Source organism: Cornus florida, unplaced genomic scaffold (assembly GCF_030987335.1).
Source record: "Cornus florida cultivar Cherokee Brave unplaced genomic scaffold, ASM3098733v1 CherokeeBrave_3.0.0_Hap2_Chr08, whole genome shotgun sequence".
In the NCBI taxonomy this organism is placed as follows: domain Eukaryota; kingdom Viridiplantae; phylum Streptophyta; class Magnoliopsida; order Cornales; family Cornaceae; genus Cornus; species Cornus florida.
In genome coordinates, this window is record NW_026775578.1 from 16,644,866 (window position 1) to 16,669,369 (window position 24,504).

At 38.7% G+C, this 24,504-nt stretch overlaps 1 protein-coding gene across 8 annotated transcripts in view; it reads left to right on the forward strand.

The window, feature by feature from the left end:
- The window catches only part of LOC132269600 (SNF1-related protein kinase regulatory subunit beta-3), a 31,311-nt gene extending 10,029 nt beyond the window's left edge, over positions 1 to 21,282 (forward strand). For 6 of the 8 annotated variants that reach the window (XM_059770853.1, XM_059770852.1, XM_059770849.1 and 3 more), the window contains 2 exons: positions 20,575 to 20,672; positions 20,749 to 21,282. In XM_059770853.1, the coding sequence (XP_059626836.1) occupies positions 20,646 to 20,672; positions 20,749 to 21,060 (339 nt within the window). In that variant the 5' untranslated portion in view covers positions 20,575 to 20,645 and the 3' untranslated portion in view covers positions 21,061 to 21,282. Of the gene's footprint in view, positions 1 to 19,138; positions 19,317 to 20,326; positions 20,469 to 20,574; positions 20,673 to 20,748 lie in introns of those variants that run through there. The other 2 variants (XM_059770850.1, XM_059770851.1) reach the window with 2 other exon arrangements.
- Positions 21,283 to 24,504: the final 3,222 nt, after the last annotated feature.

Here is a 24,504-nt window from a genome sequence, read left to right on the forward strand (position 1 = left end):
ACACACACCCAAAAACACGAGGCGGTAATGCGAATAACGGCCGGGTAGGGAAAACAAGGGAATAATAAACTAATAACAAAATACTAACAAAATAAAGGAGGCGCGCCTTTTTTACACTCGGGGCCTCTCGCCTCTTATGTAAAGGCGCACGCCTGTTCAAAGGGCATCGCCTTATGCATACAAAGGCGCAGGACTTGCGCCTGTAGGCGCCTTGCGCCTCGGGCGCGCGCCTTCGGCGCTTTTGACAACTATGCATAAAGACACACTTAATGGCATGAGGAGACAATTTATCAATGCCAGGGGGTAATACGTGAGCAAAGCACACACACCCAAAAACACGAGGCGGTAATGCGAATAACGGCCGGGTAGGGAAAACAAGGGAATAAGGACATTTCCAATTAAGAACAGAAGATGGCATACGATTAATTAAATAACAAGCAGTTAAAACAACATCTCCCCAAAATGCCTTTGGAAGATGCATATGAATCATCAATGTCCAAGCTATTTCAATTAAATGCCTATTTTTTCGTTCGGCTACCCCATTTTGTTGGGGAGTATAAGAACAAGAAGTTTGGTGCAAGATGCCACGAGAGTCACAAAAGGTAGAAATTGCACCTTTGACATATTCCATAGCATTATCAGATTGTAGAGTTCGTATAACACAACCAAATTGAACTTCAATTTCTTTTATAAATAATTGAAATATGGAAAAAAGTTCAGAATGGTCTTTTATTAAAAACAACCAAGTCATCCTTGAATAGTCATCAACAAAGGTAACAAAATAAGAAAAACCTGATTGACTAGGTTGACGAGTAGGACCCCAAATGTCCGTATGCACCAATTCAAATAAAGAAGACCAACGATTAACAATACGAGGAGGAAAAGACACTCTATGGTGCTTCCCCAACTGACACGACTCACAATTCAAAGTAGACACTGACTCAAGGAAAGGTAATACAGACTTCAAGTATCGCAACAAGGGATGACCTAACCGATAATGCCACTGGTATACAGACATCTGGGAATGTAAAGCAACAACACTAGTGGAAGGTGTGCAATCCAAATAGTATAAGCCATTTCTGTTAGTGCCCCCACCAATCGTCTTCTTCGTGTTGAGGTCCTGAAAGACACAAAACGAAGGATAAAATGTGACAAAACAATTGAGTGCCTGAGTTAGTTTACTGACAGATAATAAATTAAAAGGAAATTTTGTGACCAATTGCACAGAAGATAAAGAAATGGATGGGGTTAGTTTGATTGTTCCTTGGCCAATAATGGAACATGTTCTACCATCAGCCAAAGTAACAAAAGAGGGGAAACGAGACTTCTGAAAGGTAGAAAATAGAGATTCATCACCTGTGAGATGGGTAGACGCCCCAGAGTCAATAACCCAAGGGGAGGCTGAAGTCTGTAAATCGGACAAGCATGCGATATTACCTGATTGCGCAAAGTTAACCATATCAGTAGAGTGGGGATGTGTCCGGTTAACCAAGGCACTGAACTCAGCTCGGGAGAGTATTACACTGTCACTAGTAGGTGTAGATGATGGCAATACAGAGTTTAGAGCAGATGGGTGGTGGTGGTCAGGACAGGGATGAGACCCAACACTATCAGAAGAAGCCACTACTTGATTTGCCCATGCTGGTTTCCTATGGAGAGCCCAACAATGCTCAACAGAGTGGTTAGTACCCCGACAGTGGCTGCAGTAGCGATTATCAGTACGTCCACGACCACGGTGACTGCGACCTCTATCACGGCCACCACCACCACCACGAGAACAACTAGAAGTTCCTCCATACCCTCTGTTGTTATTGGGAGCATCACGGCCTTTAGAGGACTGTGGAGAGATAGAATAAACCATCATAGCTGAATTTTCTTTCACTGTGGACGTCCCATGTGATTGTTCTGAAACACGAAGCAATCTGGCATAAATGTTACCCAGAGATGGGAGTCCTCCATCACCAGCAAGGATGTGATCCCGAATATTTTGAAGGCTAGGGTGCAAACCAGCAAGAAAAATAGAAATTGAAAATTCCTCACGTTGTCTCTTGAGAACGTCAAGATCAGTAGTTAAGGGATGGTATTGATTCACCTCATCTAGCAAGTTTTTGAAAGTACTGTAATACTCACTGATGCCTTGAGCAGAGGGATCAGATTGACGAGAATGGAACATCTTCTCATATAGGCAGTATATGCGAGAGACATTTGTGTCCATAGAGTAGGTTTCTTTAACTGCATCCCATATTCCCTTTGCAGTGGTGAGAAACATAAAAGTAGATGCAATAGTAGGTTCCATACTATTCCACAACCAGGACATAACCATATAGTTATCAGCTTCCCAATCATCATATGTTGTGGATGTTTGAGGTGGAGGAGCTTGTGTAATAAATTTCAGCTTTCGTCGGGCGCCTAAATATGTCTTCACTGCTTGAGCCCAAAGCAAGTAATTTGAATTACTCAATTTCATAGTTGTAATTTGCAGCCCGACATGATCAACATGTGTTGCTGGAGTTTTATTTTCAGTAGACTCAGAAGAAACAGTTGAAGAATCCAACTTCATGTCTCAAATGTATATGTAAACTGACCAGAGAAGAAAAAAAAACTGATCTGGCCCAAGTTGAAGTCACTGCTGCCGAATCTGTCCCGAGAGGAACAGAAGAAAAAATAGAAGAAACTGCCGGAACAGGAAGAAAGGGTCGAACCAGACCCGGATCTGAAAGCGGGTCGGATCTGAGCCGAATCTGAAAACGGGTCGGATCTGAGCCGAATATGAACACAGGTCGGATCTAGATCGGATCTAAAACAGGTCGTCGGATCTGGACCGGATCTTAAAAACGGGTTGAGGTGAACCTGGATCGGGATAGCCTTGCGCCTGCAACCAAACACTACCCTTCTCCTTCTCAATCAACGCTGGCAAGAGCTAAAACCTGCTGCCGTCAACAACGAGATCCTCACCAACACAAGGCGAAGCCCCAACCACAAATCTCGACTGTAGCAAGGAACCACACTCACGACAGCCACCGGTGTCAGTGAACAGCGAACGGCGAAGTCGTCCAACAGAGGCCGGATCGACGATGAACAGTGATCCCTTCACGAGCTAGTACACACCCTAGCACTGTGGTAGCGACTTCAATAGCCGGATCTCTGCTTTAATACCATGTCAATTTTATAGATTAGAGAGAGAGAGAGAGAGAGGATGAAAGAGGCGCAGCCCTCACTGTTTTTCTCATTTTTCATATATTAAACCCTTACACATAGTACAGCATATATATATACAATACAAGAAAGGCCTATTTACATAATGGCCACAAATCCTATGTCTAATTACAATATGATCCCAACATAAATACCTATTTACATATAACGATTCTAACAATGTTTATATTGTTCATTAATGAATGCTTAGTACGCACAATGATTCTGGAAATGGTTCATATCCTTTCCTCGTATTTTTGTTTATTATTTTACTATATGAAGCTTGTAAATTTACCTATCCTACGCTGAGTTTGTATGCAGAAGAACCGTAGATGGGAAAGTAAAAGTGGAAATAATGGTATAAAGGTTTAATGAAAAACCTGCATTAGACCCTTCTGCTTATGCATATTATATTACAAGTACAATAACATAATAATTATCCCAATGAGCGGTAGATACAAGGCTGTGCTCACGAAGTGTCTGAACATTAATTTTTAGTTAAGGATAAGTTTTCTACAATGGTTTCTTATTATGACTTTTAAATGTTTTGTAGTCTTTTATTCCCGTTGACTTATCTTGCATACTAACTTGTCTTTCATCCTTCCTTTTTACTTAAATTTAACGTTCTTTTTTTTTTTCTCTGGGGGTGACCTAGTTTTTATGTTTGTTTGTTTAAGTCTTCTGTAATATTTTCGTCACTTTTATCTGGTCAATGCTTGAGACTGTCGTATGCTTAGTTACGGTCTTAGACTAGTTGTGCTCCCACTACAAAACCAAAATTTTGTATTTTGTACTTGGAAGCTTTATCATACTGCCTTCCTTGAAAGGAAGGGCAGTCTTTTCACAATTGATCTAATCAAGTTGGATTCCAGTTTAATATCTCTTGCCCTTTATAATGCTCTGTTCGGTTGGAGAAATAGAAAATTGGAAGGAAGGGGAGGTAGGAGGGATGGAAAAAGTATTCTCAGAGAATGTTATTTGTCCTTTCCTTTCTTTGGTTGGCAGAAAAGAAAGGAAGAACGGAAGAACGAACATTGCTTTATTTTACCATGAATTATGATGGGGGGACCGAACAATTACCCCTGAATTGTCACCAAATGTGATGTGGTCAAGACATGTCAACTTCTTTAAACATTGTTTAAGCATGAAAATTCCATATCTTCTCTCACCTCAGGTGATTTAGGTGGGTCATTCACTATCTTCAACCTCATGGGTATGTCATATTTCTAAGGTTACATCTCAGCACTCAACAGCAATGATGACAAGCCCCACACACTCACCGGCGATAAGCCCTGAGATGGATTGTTTGGACGGCGATGAGCCTTGAGATGGATTGTTTGGGCTTCCATTGCAATTGAGGGTCCTTTTAACCATCAATCACTAACCAAAAATAAAGCCTAGCATTCATATACAGGTTCAAACAAGCATGGATGTATGAAACAAATATATAATTATATTAATATTAAGTAAGAAAAATAGAGTCCTTTCCTTTCCACGGAATGCAGAGTCATTGTCTTCAATGACCAAGTCTGGAAGTATTGGGTGTTCCAACGGGTGACAGTTTGTGTTGGACGGGACCTTCATTTTAAGCTGACAGATGATTTAGCCGTGAATTTACTTAACGAACTTAAGCTCTGTGTTGCTCTAAAAGGCTTAAATGGTCTACCCTCCTTGACTGGGACGAACTACACTCATGATTTGATGACAAATTTTACGGATGACCCTGGAACAGAGTTGAATCTGCAATTAAACTTGTATTAGAACAGTGCTGAAAGCAAAGGGGAGGACTTTGATCAGCTTTCTTCTCAACAGATTTGTCCTCTTGCCTGGGATACTGATCAATCTGATGTGGACATTATGGAACCCTTAGCAACTGTGCACCCTGATTGCTTAGAGAAGATTAAAAATTTGGGTATGGACTGTGTGTTGGATAATATTGGAGAGGTCAGTGAAGCTTTAGGTGTCTCCTTGGAAGGAGATGATGTTTGAACACAAACCATTCTTCATGATATTGTGGCAGGAAACATGCACATCGGAAAGGAGATCAGGAGGTCTAGAACCGTATTTCCAATATCAATTATGAAAGGAAGAATGGGGTGAATAAAGAAAGGGGAATGACTAGAAGTGGGAAGTAGGGAGGAGGGGCATTGATTATTTTTGGTTCTCAATGAAGATACGAATTATCACATGGAACGTCCGTGGATTAAATGATCTGGACAAAAGAAAGGTGGTTAAAGTTGCTTTGAGGAAGTGTAATGCCCATGTTATTTGTTTGCAAGAAACCAAGTTGGCTTCTATTTATGATGATGTGGTTAAAAGCCTTTGGGGAAGTAGGTTCGTGGATTGGGAAGCCTTGGACGCCTCTGGTACATCAGGTGGCATTCTTATTATGTGGGATCGTAGATGGATGTCCAGAATGAATTTCTGGAAAGGGCTTTTCTCTTTGTCATGTGTGTTTTAGATGGAAGATGATAACTTCAGTTGGGTCTTTTCTGGAGTTTATGGACCCGTTATTGATTGTGATAGACCTGTTTTTTGGCAAGAACTTAGCTACGTTCAGGAATTGTGGTCATTGCCTTGGTGCTTAGGTGGGGATTTCAATTCTGTTCGGTCTCCCTTTGAGAGATCCACAGGGGGAGGTGGTCTTCGGAGATGACCCAGATCTCTGACTTTATTGATGGTTACCTTCTTCTTATTGATTTGCCATTGGAAGGGGCAACATTTACTTGGTCTAGTGGCAGAGACCCAGTTACTCTATTGAGGCTTGATAGATTCCTGATTTCTGGAGATTGGGAGGAGAAGTTCCCGGATGTCACTTAGGCAGCTTTGGTTAGAGTCACGTCTGATCATGTGCCCTTAGTTCTTGACTATGGAGGTATGAGATCTAGACACACACCAATTCGTTTCGAAAATATGTGGTTGAGAGCTGAGGACTTCTAAGGGAAGGTCCAGTCCTAGTGGGGGGAAGCAATGTTTACTGGTTCTCCCAGCTATGTGCTTGCTAAGAAGTTTCAGATTCTCAAATCTGAGCTTAAGAAGTGGAACAAAGAGGTGTTTGGGAATCTTGAATGGAAGAAAAATAGAGTCCTGGCTGATATTGCTGAACTTGATCGTCTTGATGAGATAGGGCAAGGTACGGAATCTCTACGCTCTAGAAGAGTGTCTTGTCAGGCGACTTTTGCTGAGATTGCTACTATGGAGGAGATTTCGTGGCATCAGAAATCTCGGGCTTTGTGGCTTAAAGAAGGTGACCGCAATACTAAATTCTTTCACAGGCTTGCTAACGCTCATAGAAGATACAATAACATTGGGCGTATTCGTGTGAATGGTTCAGAGTTGTGGAAAGAAGATGAGGTGCGTGGGGGCATTGTTTCTTTTTATCAGCAGCTCTATACTGAGACTTTGGAATGGCGACCAAAACTTGACGGTTTGCATTTCGATGCTATTTCTACGCTGGATAGTGATATGCTTGAGGTGCCGTTTTCTAAAGAGGAAGTTCTTAAGGCGTTATCCAATTGTAATGGTGATAAAGCTCCAGGGCCAGACGGATTCACTATGCGGTTTCTTAAGGAGAGCTGGGAGGTGGTGCGTAATGAGGTAATGGGCTCTTTTCAGGAATTTCACTCTCATGGTACATTTGAGAAATCATTGAATGCATCTTTCATTGCTCTTATTCCTAAGAAGGGCAACGCCTCTGACATTAAGGACTTCCGGCCAATCAGTCTAATGGGATGTATGTATAAGCTTATTGCCAAGGTCCTTGTTCTTAGGATGCGAAATGTTTTGGATGGAATTATCTCGGAGTCACAAAATGCTTTTGTCAGTGGTAGACAGATCTTAGATTCCGTTCTTATTGCAGGAGAATGTGTTGACTCCAGGTTGAAGAGTGAAGTTCCTGGTGTCTTATGCAAACTTGATATCGAGAAAGCTTATGATCACGTGAATTGGAAATTTCTTCTTTACTTGCTTCGGAGAATGGGGTTCGGGGATCGATGGATAAAATGGATTGAATCTTGCATCTCGTCAGTTATGTTCTCTGTGCTTGTGAACGGCTCTCCTGCTGGTTTTTTCCCCAGTTCGCGTGGTTTGAGACAAGGAGATCCTTTGTCGTCTTTTTTATTCCTTATTGTTATGGAGGGATTGAGTAGATTAATAAAAAAGGCAGAGGATTTGGGTTACATAAGAGGGTTCACCGTTGGCAGAGATGTCGCTACCAGATTGAGATATCCCATTTGTTGTTTGCAGATGATACCTTGGTTTTCTGTGATGTTGATGTTTCCCAACTCAGGTATTTGAGGTGCATTCTTGCATGCTTCCAAGCAGTGTCTGGTCTTAAGATTAATGTTGGAAAGAGTGTGCTTGTCCCTGTGGGGGATGTCTCTGATATTTCCTCCTTAGCTGCTGTTTTTGGGTGTGGAGTGAGTGCTTTTCCACTCCCTTATCTGGGATTACCTTTGGGAATCTCCTCCAGGAGAGTGGGGACTTGGGATCCGGTGTTTAACAGGTATGAAAAAAGATTAGCGAGGTGGAAAAAACAGTATCTTTTGAAAGGGGGGAAGGTCACTCTTATTAAGAGCACCCTCTCGTCCCTTCCCATATATTTCTTATCCCTGTTTCAAATCCCGTGCTCTGTTGCTGAACGGATCGAAAAAATTCAGAGAGATTTTCTTTGGGGTGGAAAAGGAGAGGAGTTTAAGTATCATCTTGTTAATTGGGAGCAGGTTTGCAAACCTTTGAAGTTTGGCGGTTTAGGTATTTGGAAGTTGGTCCCTTTTAATAGAGCCTTATTGGGGAAGTGGTTATGGAGGTTCGGTAAAGAGCGTCATCGACAATGGAGAAGAGTTATCTCTTCCTGTTTGGTCCTCTCTTCCTGTTTCTATTACTGGAGGCGTTGGCGTTTGGAAGTTCATTCAGAAAGCTTGGGATGTGTTTTCCACCCATATTCGGTTCAAGGTTTGTAATGGCATGAAGGTTAGATTTTGGGAAGACCTATGGTGTGGTGATCAGTTGTTGTCTCTTTCCTTTCCTCGTCTTTATTGCATCACCCAGAATAAGCATGCTTACGTAATTGACTGTTATCATCTTGATAACAGTGGAGTTACGTGGGATGTGCGTTTTAGGCGTTCTTTTCAAGATTGGGAGATAGCAGAAGTTTGCGTCTTTTTGGACCTGTTGTATAGACAGAATGATGTTGGCAGAGGTTGTGATAACATTTTGTGGACCCCCTCTCTTCATGGTAGCTACGAAGTTCGATCCATGTTCTTGTGTTTGTCTACTTTTATTGGACATAATTTCCTATGGAAGTGTATTTGGCGTTCTAAAGCTCCTCTTAGAGTCGCCTTCTTTGTTTGGACTGCTACTTGGGGAAAAATTCTAACATTGGATGATCTGCGTAAGAGAGGTAATATCATTGTTAACTGGTGCTGTCTCTGTAAAACTGATGGCGAGTCCGTGGATCATTTTCTTTTGCATTGTCCTGTTGCATCTGATTGTTGGAATCTCATATTTAGTATTTTGGCGTTCAGTGGGTAATGCCTAAGCACTCTTTCCAATTAATTGACGCTTGGAGAAGATGCCCTGTTATTGGTCATGCTCGTGATTTTTGGAAGGTTGCCCCACACTGTGTTTGGTGATGTATTTGGAGAGAGAGAAATAACAGAAATTTTGAAGGGAATGAACCGTCTTTTGCAAATCTTAAGGGCCTGTTTAGTAACAGGAATTAATTCCTGTTTTCACTGTCAATTCCTAAAATAAGGAATCAAAAATAGAAATCATGTTCAATAAAATAATTTTACTTTTTTACTTTCATAAAGTACTTTCTCTTTTTACAAAGAAAAGAGAAAGTGACAATTTGATACTTTCTCTAATTTCTGTATTGTACACAGAAATTACTTTCTGCACTGTAGCGCTACTTATCCAACCAAGCCCGCTTTCTCTCTGTAACCCATCATCCTTATCACCAAGACCCAGAAGACTCACAACTCTATCTTCTTCTCTCTACCACCACAAACTGCTACCAAACGCCGCTGATCATCCATTTTAGATTGAAACCCTTTCTTTCTCCTACTGTTGACCCATCATCTCATCACGCCGTCTCACACCACTACAAACTTGGAATTGGCCAACGGCAAGCGGTGACCGGTGACCAGTGACGGAGAGGACGTCGGAGTCGTAACGCATGAGAGAGCTCACAAGTCGCAGTGTGGAGTCGTAGTACTTGATTTCAACGTTGTTATCACCGGCGAAGAAGAGAGCTCACAACAACCCCAAGAAGCCTTCACGGCAGTGGGATCACAGTTTTTGTTTTTTGTTTTTTTTTTTTTTTTTTGACACTGTGATTAGAGCAATTGCAATAATAGTGGGTTCGATTGCAATTATATCTGGAAGACATCCAATTTTGTGTTGATCGAAATAGGTACACTTCTGACTTTACAATGGTTTAGGTTGATGTTTCAGCTGCTATTGGTTTGGCTTTCACCTCACGACAACATAAGAAAAGGAAGGAGCTTTGGCAGCGTTCGCCAGTAGACTTCTCCATTGAAATGGACTCATATAGAAACAATTAGAATCAGAGAATGAACTTCGAAAGCGAGGACGGGTCTGAATGCATCTATGAATGCCTATTTCCTTGCTTGCCTTAGCTTACTGATTTTATAGATTCTTCTGTCAGTCAAGGACAAGCCGAAACTTCCTACATTTTGGGGAACCATGAAGCACTTTATTTTGCAGATTTCCTGAATATGAACTTGGGATGGTGGGATTGGTAGATGATAGAACTGGGTATGCAAGTGATGATAAAAAAACAAAAGTAAAATCATAATTATTAAACTTGATTTTGTTATTTTGCTTTCAAAATTTTAATGAATTTGAGATATTACTAAACTTGATTTCGCTTTCTATTTCAGCTCTAGAAATCAAAATCATGATTTTACTTTTTGAGAAAGTAAAAATAAGAAAGTAAAAGCGTTAGTAAACGGGCCCTAAGTCTCTTATTCTTCGCTCTCTTTTCTGTTATGTTAGAGGCAGCACTTGCTCATCGATTGATGATTTTTCAGTTCTATTGGACTCTGTTGGTCCGTAGGTTTGGCTTTTACTCTCTCGTTTTTGTCTATTAGGGACACGTTCCCCTTTTGAACGTTTTTCTAATATATTTTTTACTTATATATATATATATATATATATATTAAGTAAGAAAAAGCCTTATAATTTTAATTAAATTCTAGGTTTCATAATTCTTACCTCATACGAATAAAACACAACAAATATATAATTATATAAATATATAGATAGAGAGAGAGAGGATATCTGATGTTCTTAATTATAGATTTCAAAGCTTTGCATCATCAAGTAACTAAGAGCAATGCCATATCCACCGACTTCAAATCAATTCCTTTAATTAGTATTATTATTCCATTGTAAACTTTTCTCAAAAGTTTCTTTTTTTCCATAATTTTCCTTTTATCAGATTGCGAACTAAGATTCGATTCCTTTTATCAGTATTTTTCAACGGCAAAATCAACAGTCGACGATGAGCCCTGAGAGGGATTGTTTGGGCTTCCATTACAAGAGATTGCGTTTTGACAGGAAGCATCTTCTTAGGCTCGTCGCCATTGAGTACTGCTATTTGTGAGGTTGAAGAAGCAGGACAATTTTGTGAGGTTGAAGGTGAACGGTGGATGACCCACCAAGCCCACGTGACGTGAGAGAGAAAATAAATTCTCACGCTAAAAAGACGCTTAAAAAATTTGACATGGCTTGGCCACGTTAGATTTGGTGGATATTCGGGAGAAACCATTCGGTGTCTCTATCATCACTCATTTTGCCATTTGTCTTTAGGTATTAAAGAAAGGGTCTATTTAAGGACAAAAATATAAAAGGGAGTCCTTTCCCACCTTTTCAGTACTTGTCCCACATCGGATCCGGATGAAAAGTGAAATGGGTATAAATGGGTGGGTAAGTAGCACTACCTAATAGCTTAAACTTTTGGGTAAATGGGCAAGTGCCCACCTATAACAATTGGTATCAAAGCCAGACCCAGTTCTTGATTCGGTGTCACGCCAAGCGCCTGGCCCGGAGGCGTCCAGGTGAGCCCACTCCGGGTAGGCAGGGTGGCCCAACCACAAACGAGAGAGTTGCGAGTTCGGGTGGAGGAGAATGTTACAAGGAGTACTTGTCCCACATCGGATCCAGATGGAAAGTGAAATGGGTATAAATGGGTGAGTATGCAGCACTACCAAATAGCTTAAGCTTTTGGGTAAATGAGCAAGCGCCCACCCGTAACACTTGGCCACGTTAGATTTGGTAGATATTCGGGAGAAACCATTCAATTTCTCTATCATCACTCATTTTACCATTTGTCTTTAGGTATTGAAGAAAGGGTCTGTTTGAGGACAAAAATATAAAAGGGAGTCCTTTCCCTCCTTTCCGTTGTGATGGAAAGGATTTGTTGGGCACAGGGAATGTCCCTTTCCTTTCTTCCTTTCATATCTTCTTCCTATGATATGATGGAAGGGAAGATTCTTTCATTGGATGCTACGTCTAAATAATCGAATTCTGTGTTTAGTACCTGCAAGAGGAGATGTTGGCAAAACAGCTGAAATGCTAATATGACCAGTATACCACTACATATGAACAAAAAATCCGTCGATAAGTTGAATACTTCTTTCCACATTGCCTATAATGATGGACTAATCCATTGTTATCTTCCCTTTCCCTCAGCTTTTCCTTCATCCTTTCTTCCTTTCGTATCTTCTTCCTATGATATGATGGAAGGGAAGATTCTTTCATTGGATGCTACGTCTAAATAATCGAATTCTGTGTTTAGTACCTGCAAGAGGAGATGTTGGCAAAACAGCTGAAATGCTAATATGACCAGTATACCACTACATATGAACAAGAAATCCGTCGATAAGTTGAATACTTCTTTCCACATTGCCTATAATGATGGACTAATCCAATTTTATCTTCCCTTTCCCTCAGCTTTTCCTTCATCCTTTCTTCCTTTCGTATCTTCTTCCTATGATATGATGGAAGGGAAGATTCTTTCATTGGATGCTACGTCTAAATAATCGAATTCTGTGTTTAGTACCTGCAAGAGGAGATGTTGGCAAAACAGCTGAAATGCTAATATGACCAGTATACCACTACATATGAACAAGAAATCCGTCGATAAGTTGAATACTTCTTTCCACATTGCCTATAATGATGGACTAATCCATTGTTATCTTCCCTTTCCCTCAGCTTTTCCTTCACACACATCGCTCCCACTTTTACCATTACTCAATTAAAAAAATGGGGATGCCCTTCACGAGGACATGAATATGAGGTGAGAGTAGTCGCTTTTTGCAGATAATGTAGGTTACCATATGTATTCAATCCACTCTTCCTATCATGTTTCATTAACAGGACGAACACTATATAATATATATATATACATGTGTGTGTGTGTGTGTGTGTGTGTGTTGGCATTTGCCTTTGAAAAATGTAAAACAATAGTTTATTTTTCTTTTTTCTCAAACAATATATGTATAATTTTGTTGAATGAAGTACAATAGCATTGACTAAAATTAGTCGCAGTATGATCATTGTAATCCCAACATTTAGTTGACCAAGGTGCAGCCTTCCCAGAGGTCGGGTTTCAGCCCCACCACCCAACAGCCACACACAAACAAAAAAAGGTTTAATCCTTTTGCTTGGTGCTTTCATGACTATGTTAATGAAATTTCTTTTTCTTAAAAATAAAAAAGTCAACCAAGTTGTAAGGGAGGGGGGGGGGGGGGGGGGGAATCTTTTTTTAGGTGGATATGGTTTTCTCCAGGAGTAAGAGGATTAAAGCAAGAGTAAATAGAGATTATATGAAAATTGTACAACTCTCTAAAAAAAACTAGTAAAATGTATCGATCTTAGTATCTTACCCAGTAGATAGTTGTCATCCAGCGTTAAAGAAAAGGAAATGTTGGAACTATATGTGCCATGGTTAAACCAAGTCAGGCAAATGTAGCCCCTCTGGGCCTCCACACCATGAAAAGGAGTAGGGTTGAAAAAACTGTTTAAGTTGAACTGAAAGAATCTGATCTGTTGATTAAAAGCAAGATGGTATGGGTTACATAAATTTGGAATTGTTGCGGGAGACAGATATCTGGAATTTTCAATGAGTTTGGACCGATGTTGCTGCATAATCAGTTAAATGAATGTGTGGTGTTCAATATATTTGATATTTTGCTTGAAGCTCAACTTGTGCCTAGACATTACATGGAGCTCAACTAAACAGTTTTGGCAGGTATGCAGTGGTGAAAAGAGTCTTATATAAGAGGCATTTATTCGTCCATCTCCAGAGATGAAGTTGCTTTGTCATTAGCAAGGCCTTTCCGTTTTCTTGACCTCAAATCCTTTTAATGCCAATCCATGAACCAGTGGAACATTAAGAAGCAGCTAGCACTCTAGGGATTATTCTTATGGCAAGTTGAAAAAGAGGGTTTGAGGCAGTCTCTCCTCTCATATTCCTTTCAGATTGGATGGAAATGTGAAACAAGGGTTCATTTGTTGGGATCTTTCTCTGTTCAAATGGATTATAGGAGAATGGAGTAGCTTAAATTGGGTTCTGTAAATTGGATGGAGTTGCATGGTCCTTAAGATGTAATAAGAATGCCTATTATTAAATATGTTGGGACATAGTGCCAAGTGTTGGCAGATTATGGATCAAAGTTTGTAGTTGTACACAAAACTGATGAAGTTAGGTCATGGGACTAAGTCATAGACTTGGTTGCTTGAGATTGAATATTTGTTATTCAAAATTGAAGATGAAAGACGGGATATTTCATCAACTGATGCTTCAAACTGTTGGTCACCCACTTTAGGTAAAGATAAGTTATAGAATTGGGTTTGGAGTCCATTTTTACTTCAACCCTTTGGACAGGGTTTGAGGCCTGGTATCGTACTTGGCGAAGAAGAGTTAGAGAATTAGGATCTAAGTGATTAATGGGTAGATTAGTTGACCTCCATGTGACTAGTGAACCCTGGACTATTTAACCTTGTTTTGGCAACATTTGATTAGAACAGTAGCTACTCAACCAATTGAGTGGGTTGATAGATCGAATTTTTTACACGAATCAAAGTGACATGGTCAAATCACAAGTTCAAGAGATCAAGTGTTCATAGAACATTATAGATTAATCAAACTGAAGTTGTAGAATAATTTATTTGCCAGAAACAAAATTTCAATGAGTTCTCTATTCAGAATAGCCTTTTTTTTTTTGGGTTTCTAAACTTGTCTAAATTCTTCTACAAGTAGCCATTCTAGGTTTAGAAGAGACATAACGTTGATATACTGAACAATGGAGATTCTAGGCACACACAGACTTTTCTTGAGAGATCAGAACTGTATACATCAAATAGCTCTTGGAGATCTTTATGATACTTGTTTAACGAGGGCGATATCAGTGGCAATCGTTATAGTGAATCTACTTCAGCGTGGAGTGCTTGGTTATCTCTTAAGTTGATTTGGTTGATTGCATGATTGATAGACTAAAAGTTTATATAAATTGAGATTAATAGGAAATCAACAAATTAAAACTAGGGCAATTTGTAAACAAGATTTAAATAGGACCCATTTATCCTTTTTAGGTCTACGCTTCTAGTATTATCTGTCATTATGTCTTAACCTTAGTTTGGTAGAAAAAATTATCACCACGCCCCTTTAAGATAATCTACGAAAAGAGATGCCTACTATTAAATTTAGGTTTGCAGGCTTCAGATTGGTTTTATGGAGAGGAAAACGATTGGGAGATTTATGGTTGGAATATCTAGGTTCAATTGGCTTTGATCTTGGGAGATTCAGGGTCCAGATTGGAAGGAATAAACTTGCTTCTGGATAGCAGTTGAAAAACAGGGCTTGAATGCTAAGTTGGAGGGGATATAAGTAAGAACTACGATGGGGGGTATGTCCAAAGGGCTTATTGTAGCCTAGAAAATAGATTGAGGTCTCTCACCTTACTACAACAAGTAAGAGTCTCACCTTTTGATCTAAATATTTTATGGAGTCCCACTGGGAGATAGAATGGTATTTCAGTGCACAAAAGTAACTTCAATTCATTTTTTACTTGAAATAACAAAAAACTAATATTATCATTTAAAGGCTATACAAATGAAGGAAGAGAAATCCTTGATTGAATAAAGCTAAAAAATAATATTATCAGTAAAAGGTTATACAAATGAAGGAAGAGAAATCCTTGATGGAATAAAGCTAGTAGCAGACCATGTTTAAAGAGAGTAAATGATCACACACACCGACAAGCACTAAACGATCACACCCCGACAAGCACTACCTGAATCCCATTCTAAGGGGATAAAAGTGCCTCTGAAAGAACCACTATGATTTTATACACATAAATATATATATATATATATATATATATGATTCCACATATATAGTTATAATAGCCAAGAGCAAGAGACACCGGCTTTTCTCTAACCAGCACAACCTTGGCATCACCACTAGTTGTCAAGTTTTGGATTCTCATTAAAGGGTGTAACACCCCCTAATTTCCATAAATAAGTTGGCCAGGCTTATATATAATGTCAACACATGGTATAAACAAGCACAAAGTACAATAATCATTAATAAAACGAATTAAAGGTGGAAGGAAATGCTAACATTAAAAGAACCTTCAAATCCATAATCTCATTTATTACAACTTGAGAATCCCATAAACCGGGGACCCCTAAATCCAATTCCAAAAATATCCATCCATAAAAGTCTAAAAAGAGTAACAAAACCTACACTGAAATAAATCTGGAATAGAGTAGATGATCACGGTTAAACTACAGTTAGCTGAATCTTCAACCCTGTGGCTAAAATTGCTTGGGACCTGAAATGCCAACAAAAGGTGGGTTAATCCCACAAGCTAGTCCCCTCTACTACAACCCAACAGAGAATCCATAAACCCATCCTCTAATGAAATCAACACAAATACCAAGTGGAACCCCAATTCATTACCCCTCAGTAATGATAATGCGCAATACCATAACCAAGGCCTAAACCCCAGCTAGTAAGGAGTAATCTACCACGTACTGCATTATCCCTAGAGAGTCATGTCATGCACATAATTATGCAGTCGACAATTATATACATAATGAAAATAGGCAACTCAACCATGCCTACAATCAAACCACGTACCTGACAACCCAACCATGCCTTGGCAAATCAATCATACCAATAGGTACTAGTGAGACTGCGTTAATAGTCAACCCACAGTGGTTCCACAACACAATCCCATACCCATAAACATAAGCAAGTACCCTTTTATGTAAAGCATGATAATCCTCAACTATAACACATAAGCATGAAATTGATTAATCCATTCCCATTAATAAATTCGGTGTAGCACTAAGGTTCATGAAATTGCTATGCCATTTCCTATCATTTTGAGATTTTAATCGAATTTCAGTATGCCGAAATAAATTCCTATTCGCAGTGATGATATTGTATAACAAGGTTTTACTCATCAACACTTATCAATTAAAGCCAGAATCCAGAAAGCAGAAAAATCAATGGGTTAATACGAATATAAAAAAAACTAGAACAATCCTCATCAATTATGCATAGCGGGTAAGTCTTGCAAATAAAATATATCAGAAGCGTATAAAGGGTTCAAACCAGAAATATCAAAACCAAAGTATAAGTTCCAGATTAAGTCATACAGTTTGGAATTACCAGGGACGTTTAGGTTCAATCTAGAACTTTCATAATCGAATCATGTTTTAACAGTGTTTAGGTATATTGATTTCGTTTGGCAAAGCTGAAACGTTTATAGATTCAAAGGGGAAGAGAAGAAGAGTACTTGCCTCATGATTATAGGGCAGCAACACGAATTCTTAAACCTCCAGCCTAGGGTTGCAGCCCTTTCTTGGTTTCCCTTACACGAACTAGAACGTACGCAGACAAGTCTCCAGCCTAGGGTTTCTCTGCTTCCTCTACATATTGTTTAGTCTGTCAACCACCCCACCCCCCCCCCCCCCCCCCCCCCCCCCCCTCCCCCCCCCGGGGGGCGGTGACTAACCTAATCGTATTGCTAAGGCTAACAAAATAAGTCGAAATCGGATACAGAGCTGACCCATGGAATCCCCATGACCCAACAGCATAAATCCCAACCCAATGCTTTAAAAGCCATACATAAGCAAATACACAATTATTTAATCTAAACCCAATTTAAAATGTTAAATCCCATTTAATTAATTCATAAAATCACGGGGTATTACAAAGGGTGTCTTGAGGGCCTTAAAAGAACACTAGGATTTATGTTTTAATGGAAAAACCTCTTCTTCAATTCATAATGTTTGAGAACAAACTTACTAGGCTTGGTAAACAATCCTTAAAGACTACTAGAATGCTATTGTAAGGCTTTAGTACTTGAGGAGTTTGTAACATATTAGGAGGTTAATCAAGGAGCAAGTACCTTAACCTTCTTGAAGTAAGAAATTCGACTATGAGGGCAACTACTTTGTGTTAAATAATATCAACAATTGTTAGTCTTGTCTCCAATATTTCCCTCCCAGCAACCCACGTAGACGGGACTAGGACTGAATAATGGCCCTCGGCATGCATATTATTCATAGTTTTCTTATATTATCAAGTTTAAATTGTAGAACACACTGAATTTTTGTGATTTTTGAGACGTATTAGTGCAGAAGGTAAATAAAAGTTGATGTCATAGCAGCATGCTTTTCAGGTGGCTCACAATCCAAGGCTAAATCACTGTGGGCTAATGTTTGTAAAGTATCATACTTCTATTTATACATTTAAGTACGGAAAATGACATATTCATTTGAGCAAAGAAGATGTAGGGAAAAATGATGATCTATACTCTTCAATTGAAGATAAGCAGGGTCAAAGTTCATTATCCATATTCGTTTCCCTCCCGACAAGAAATATATACTCATTAGAGAGCATGTACAAGTAGTTGAGAAGAATTAGTTTCCTTAGAGTATTTTGGGGACTTCGATACATAATGGATATTACAACCACAGGAAACATGAACATATGATTCGATGCCTTAAGAAAGGTTGAACAGAAGAGCTTGGGTACGTATTCTTGGATTGTTTAACCAATATTAACAATAAGTAGGAGCAAGTTAAGTAAATAAGATTGCTCCATCTGAGCAAATATCAGCAGGTCAGAGTTGGTCCTCTTATCTTTGACAGTATGGTGGTTTGTCTTTCATGTGACTTAAGATGTTATATTTACAACATGGTGTCAATTTACCTAGTTATATTTACAACATGATGTCAATTTACCTAGTTTATAATTAATTTGCTATTGGAATTTATTCTTTGAGAAATTTGACTCGAAAATGTAAGAAAATTCTAGTCTGATGAAAAAAGTATGGTCCAAGCATAGGATGAACCAGCTTAAAGGGACTTTTGCCCAACTTTTTTCAGGCCTTTCAGCACGAAGGTTAGGTAGCTTCAATCAAAGAATAGTTAAATATTCATATTTATAGTTAGTTGGGAATAAGGCTCAATGCAGTTGAGAATCAATTTTCCACATTGACGTATTAGAAAAACTAAATTTAGCATTGAATTTTTTTTTTTTTGATAAGTAAATTTAGCATTGAATTTTAAGGAGAAATTTCTTTTCTTTTCTTTTCTTTTTGGACTCCCACGCTTTCCAAAGAAACTCATCTTGTCAATCCCAAATATATATATTTTTTTCCTAGTTGGTGCTCACACACACTTGTCTCTTCTGAGACTTGAACTCCAGACCTCCCTTTGGGAGGTTAAGAGCCTGATACCGCTAGGCCACTGGCCCGTTGATTGTCAATCCCAAATATTCATACTACATCTTTTGAAGTATGCATATTACTGTTTAGATTGAGATCCAAAGCATTTGATTCTCTACTCTTTGCAACTTTCTAAACAGATTGTTGAGGACTGGTTCAAGGAGAAAGGGGCTCAGATAACTCATAGAAGGCAGAGTAGATTATAGATTGAGCTGAGAGAATGAAAATTGTTGCTTCTCTACAAAGCTAATTTTGTTTACAAGATTCATGCTTAGTGTGCGCCTGTGCGAATAACCCCCACATAGGGAAATTGGGAATCCCAGATTCTTCGGTCGTGCATACCACGTAAGCAATTTGCTCTTGGTCCTTGTAACCGTTTTCTCAATTTTGCTTGTCTTTCCTATTATCATCCCTTGTTCTGGCACATGCAAGGATATTTCTATCGCTTCTCTATGTGCCTTTACTTTCATCCCTTTAAAACACAGCCACCAATCCATGAACCTCCTCCTCCATTCCTCCCAGTGCATCCCTTGTTCTGGCACATGCAAGGAGTTTTTGCTTTCTTCTTTTATTCTTCTTGTTCCAGTGCTTATGCACTTAATACCTCAGTGCCTTACAGCTACCTGGCCTTTATGTTTTGGTGTTGTCTTATTGCATAAGTTTCCTTTCCTTATTTTCTTAGACCTGACACATGGCAATGACTCAATACTATCTTGTTAATCTAGAAATAGATCGAGGAAAAAAATTTCTAGAAATACATTGTGTGCATAACATTGGATTGATATAATGAGAGCAATACCACATGTTTGGTACCATTTTATACACTTAAACTTCCTATTGTGATCTCAACTACTAAATAGAATCCGCAATGTTATACTTGTCCTAATTCTTCTTGACACTTTTTTGTGCTTATATATATCAGTCACTTTTTTTTTTTTTTAGTTAGTTTTGAGCTCCTCCTTGCTTTGTCCATGAAAAGAAATTATTTCTCCCATTATTCAGGGGGGTTTCCTCCAACTTTTAATCTCTTGTTCTCATTTTACTACAAAATTAGCTGCAGTTAGTCTTCTATTTAAGTGATATTTTGAGTCCGACCCACTGGATTTTGTCATTCATGGATTGCAAGAAACTGATTGACTCATCAGTATAATTCTTATCACTGGCTACTACATGGATTCTACCAAACATTGTTGATATTGGCTTTCCCCTGTGCGTAAATCTGTTTAGACCTGTTTGCCTAGTATTTCAGAGTCCACCATATATGTAATGCCCCTGCTTAACATATAGAGCTTTATCTTTTTATCCACAGCGTGTTTACAGCCCAGTGATATGGGATTGTGCTATATTGGAGCTTAAAGCTTCCAGTGAGACTCTTTCAAACATAAATCCTGAACTAAGTGTGAATCTAGCATTGTTAATTCAGAACAGTTAGGATATGGTTTTCTTGAGTTCTAGTGGTGTTGTTTTGTGTGGGTCATCTTTCCAGTAAGTTTTATGGTGAGTCATGTATCTATTTGATACGTATTTCTTACATTATACAATTATATGAGCTGTCCCATCATTTTTTAAATGCTAACAGAATTAAAATGGATGTTTTTTTCAGGCTCGTCAATATTTTTGGCTTACTCTATCGATGATCTTGTATTGGTAATCACTCAAGTTACTTATTCCAAAATGAACAACCCATGTGGCGGAGATCAAGTAAGCCTAAAAAAATTTGGCCATTGTTTGTGCTACATGGATCAGATAGGTTATTAACTGTATAATCTCTGTGCAGGATGGAGCAACTGTAGCAGGATTTGAAGTTCCAAATTCTCCTGATGCAAGTTACAATAACGCGTACCCTGGGAATGAAGATGAGGCGCGGGACCCACCTATGGTGCCTCCACACCTGCAACACACACTGCTTAGTCAACCAACAAACGGAGATTCTTCTGGGTCCCTTCCATTGCCACAGAACGTCATTCTCAATCATCTTTATATTGAGAACAGGGAAAATCCACGACCTGTAGTGGCACTTGGGATCACTCATCGTTTCCGTTCAAAATTTGTCACTGTTGTGCTTTACAAACCTGTTCAAAGAAGGTGAAGTACCAGAACTTTAATATTCTCATGTTACAGTCCTTCATTTGAGTTGCTTGTTTGTTCTTCTTATGTTGGAATGGTTATCATAAAACCCAAATCAGAATTAGCAGTGAAGAATATGTATGCCCTTAGCTGCTGGTGAATGTTGGATCGTTTTATTCAAAGTTATCACTTGAATCATCAAGGGTTACATGTTTCTATACAGTAAGGGTTTTGTTTATCTTCATTCCTCAATGTGGGTTGAACTTTCTGTTAGAGAACCTTTTTTCATTGAATTGCATGGAAATATCTATGCGCAATAGGGCATTGCATGCCTTGTGTTGATGACCATGCCTATGCTTGCTTGTAGTGGAATGTGTTATATTTATACTTCTAGGACCTTTGTGAATATGATCTCTCTTCCAAAAGGGAAGATGAGACTCGAGAGTTCGAGCCTTGCTTGGGAAAAGTTGTGAGCGTGTGTTTGATTTGTGATTTCGGTAGTTCTAGGATTCTCGCGGATTAATATTAAATTGATATTCTTGATAACCTGTATTGTAATTTGTTGGTGGTTATAATGTATTCCATCTGATTTCCACTATCTAGGCAAACAATAGAAAATAATGTAATGTGTGCGTGTGCAGTTACCAGTTATTTGACTCTTGTAAGAAATTGTGGGTCAATGTGTACCGAGCATTTGAAGAACTTCAAAATAGGAGAGAATTTGAATGAGGAATTGCACGTTGCTGGATGTTGATAATGTAAAATTACGGAGGTTTGAAATTGAAGTTTAACATTATTTATTGCATTATCAATATAATGTTGGCTAAACACCATATATATTCAACAAACAAATCTCATAATACTTCTGTCAGATGGGCTGCCTAATAAAACATTTTCAGTATCATTAAAACCACTCTAAAACTATGAATACAAGAAGTATCATTAAAACTACTCTCAAACTATGAATACGGCATTAGGCTACTAATAACATTGAGAATCAAATGCACAAATTACATATTTGAAAGTGAAACTACACAATTTATAGGTGGGAGAATTTGTAATGTTGGAGAATTTGTAAAATATTCTAGAGTATCGAAGAATTTGTAGATACGTGTAAAGTGTATAAAAAATTGTAAAATTGTGGAGAGTTTTGTAGTGTTGTAGATATAAATAATTGCGGACAGAGGTAAATAGGATGGATATACAAGGCACTCTTCAGTGATTTTGAGAAGTTTAAAAACGTTTTCATTTCGCTAGTAAAAGTGCATGTTTTATAAATGTTAAGTGATATATTGGATTTTTATTTTTTTATTTTTATTTTTTTGCTTTTTTTTTTTTCATTAGGAAGATATTAATTTAAAAATACTCTTATATAAAAAAGAAATATAGTAAAGAGATGTATTAGTGAAGTACCAGCCTAAGTCATATAAAGCGGGAGCAGGAGCGAGAGGGAATTCAAGAGAGGAAGTGTAAGAGTGGCATAATTAAATCATAAATAGTGAGAATTTGAGTTAGAATGCGAGCGAAGCGTAAGTGCGGGAGCGCGCTCAGAACTTGAGAGCGACACCCGTTGAGAAATATTATGTGACTTAGGTACCAGCAATGTCAAGTGATATCTTTTTTTCAAAGAATTTTCTTTGTGAACAGTGATAAATTATAGAGTATTCTAAGATTTATAATACTAAAATCAGCAAAAAAAAAAAAAAATACCAAAAATAATTGAGAATGCATGAGCATATATATATATTAGATAGGTTTATTATGGAGCCCAATTTCAAAATACTAATTTTCAATAACGTAAATTTTAAAATCATAACAGTTCCACAACAGTACCAAAATTTGAAGCCAAGGATCTGCGCGAGTTGTTCCCATTTTGATTAAATTTAACTTAACCTGCCCTAAGTTTTTTTATTATTTTATTTTATTTTCCCTGACCTGCCTTAAGTTGTTGGTCCATAAATTCAAAATGTGACGTCAACAACAACGTGGGCGGACTTTTATTTTTATTAAAAAGGTTCCTTTCTTTTTGCCGTACCTCCCGTACACTCTCCATCATTGACCGACCACATACATAATACGTGCGATTATTCATGCATCCTGCACTTCAACTCATTCATCCATCCAATTTTATTTTTATTTCCAAATCAGTGAACATAAAAAATTTAGAAAATAAAAGCTCGAAATTGATTTTCCTTTTTATTATTTTTTTATTTTTTTATTCTCCTTTTCAGGTTGTGGGTGTCACTTATTAGAAACTGATGTGGCATGTTGACAAATCAATACAAACCTAGCCAAATCCTCCGTGGCAATTTGAAAAGTTAAAAGCCTCGAATAGTCAAATCTCGAGCACTCTAAGCCCTAGCATTGCTCCAGGCCCTCAAGTCTCAAAAGATCAAATCTCGAGCATTCTAGCCCTAGCATCGCTCTAAGCCCTTAAGCCTTGAAAGATCAAATCTCGAGCACCCTAAGCCCTGGCATCGCTCTAGGCCCATCAAGCCTCGAAAGATCAAATCTCGAGCATTCTAAGCCCTGGCATCGCTCCAGGCCCTCAAGCCTTGAAACATCAAATTTCGAGCATTCTAAAGCCCTGGCATCGCTCCAGGCCCATCAAGCCTCGAAAGATCAAATTTCGAGTACTCTAAAGCCCTGGCACCGCTCTAGGCCCACCAAGTCTCGAAAGATCAAACTTTGAGCATACAAAGCCCTATGATCGCTCCAGGCCCAATAAGCCTCGAAAAGCTGATCCTCGAGCATCCTAAGCCCTGGCACCACACCAGGCCCATCAAGCCTCGAGAGACCAACTCTCGAATACCTCGAACCCAGGTGTTACGCCGACAATACTGCTTTACAAGGCTGGGGCTCCTTAGTATGAGATGAAGGTAGGATCTTCGTGTTATAGGAATCCATGTTTGGGAAACTTAGGAGGATCTTGGATTGGTGAATGAGAAGTCAAGAGGTGCCTTCGTTCTCGGCAAGGCCCAATTAACAAGATGATGGGATTATACATATCATGACAACAAACCTTAAAATCACAATTAATGCTATGTCAGGCTTGACCAACCGACGGCCAAGTAACATTTAATGCCCCTGATTAAGGGAGGAGTGACATGGCAACATGGGACAAGGCTCGAGGAAAGGATTAGACCCTTCAGACTCCTAAATCTCCAGGATTTAAGGGTAATGCATGCGAGGGATCATGCATGGAAGGAACCATTGGATAATAACCAATGGGATCCAGATCTATAAATGGCACTGTCCTATAAAGAAAATACCAACCCCGAAAGAAGAAAAGCTGTCATGAGATATTGTATACTCGCCCTACCACCATCTTTATCTTGATATATAGTTGGTCTTTTCCTCCTCCTCCTACATTGAGCACCTTCTCTATTTTCCTTCGTATTTGTATTCCTGATATCTTTATTATATTGTTGTTTTATTATCTAGTTGAAAAGAACCCCTACAAAGG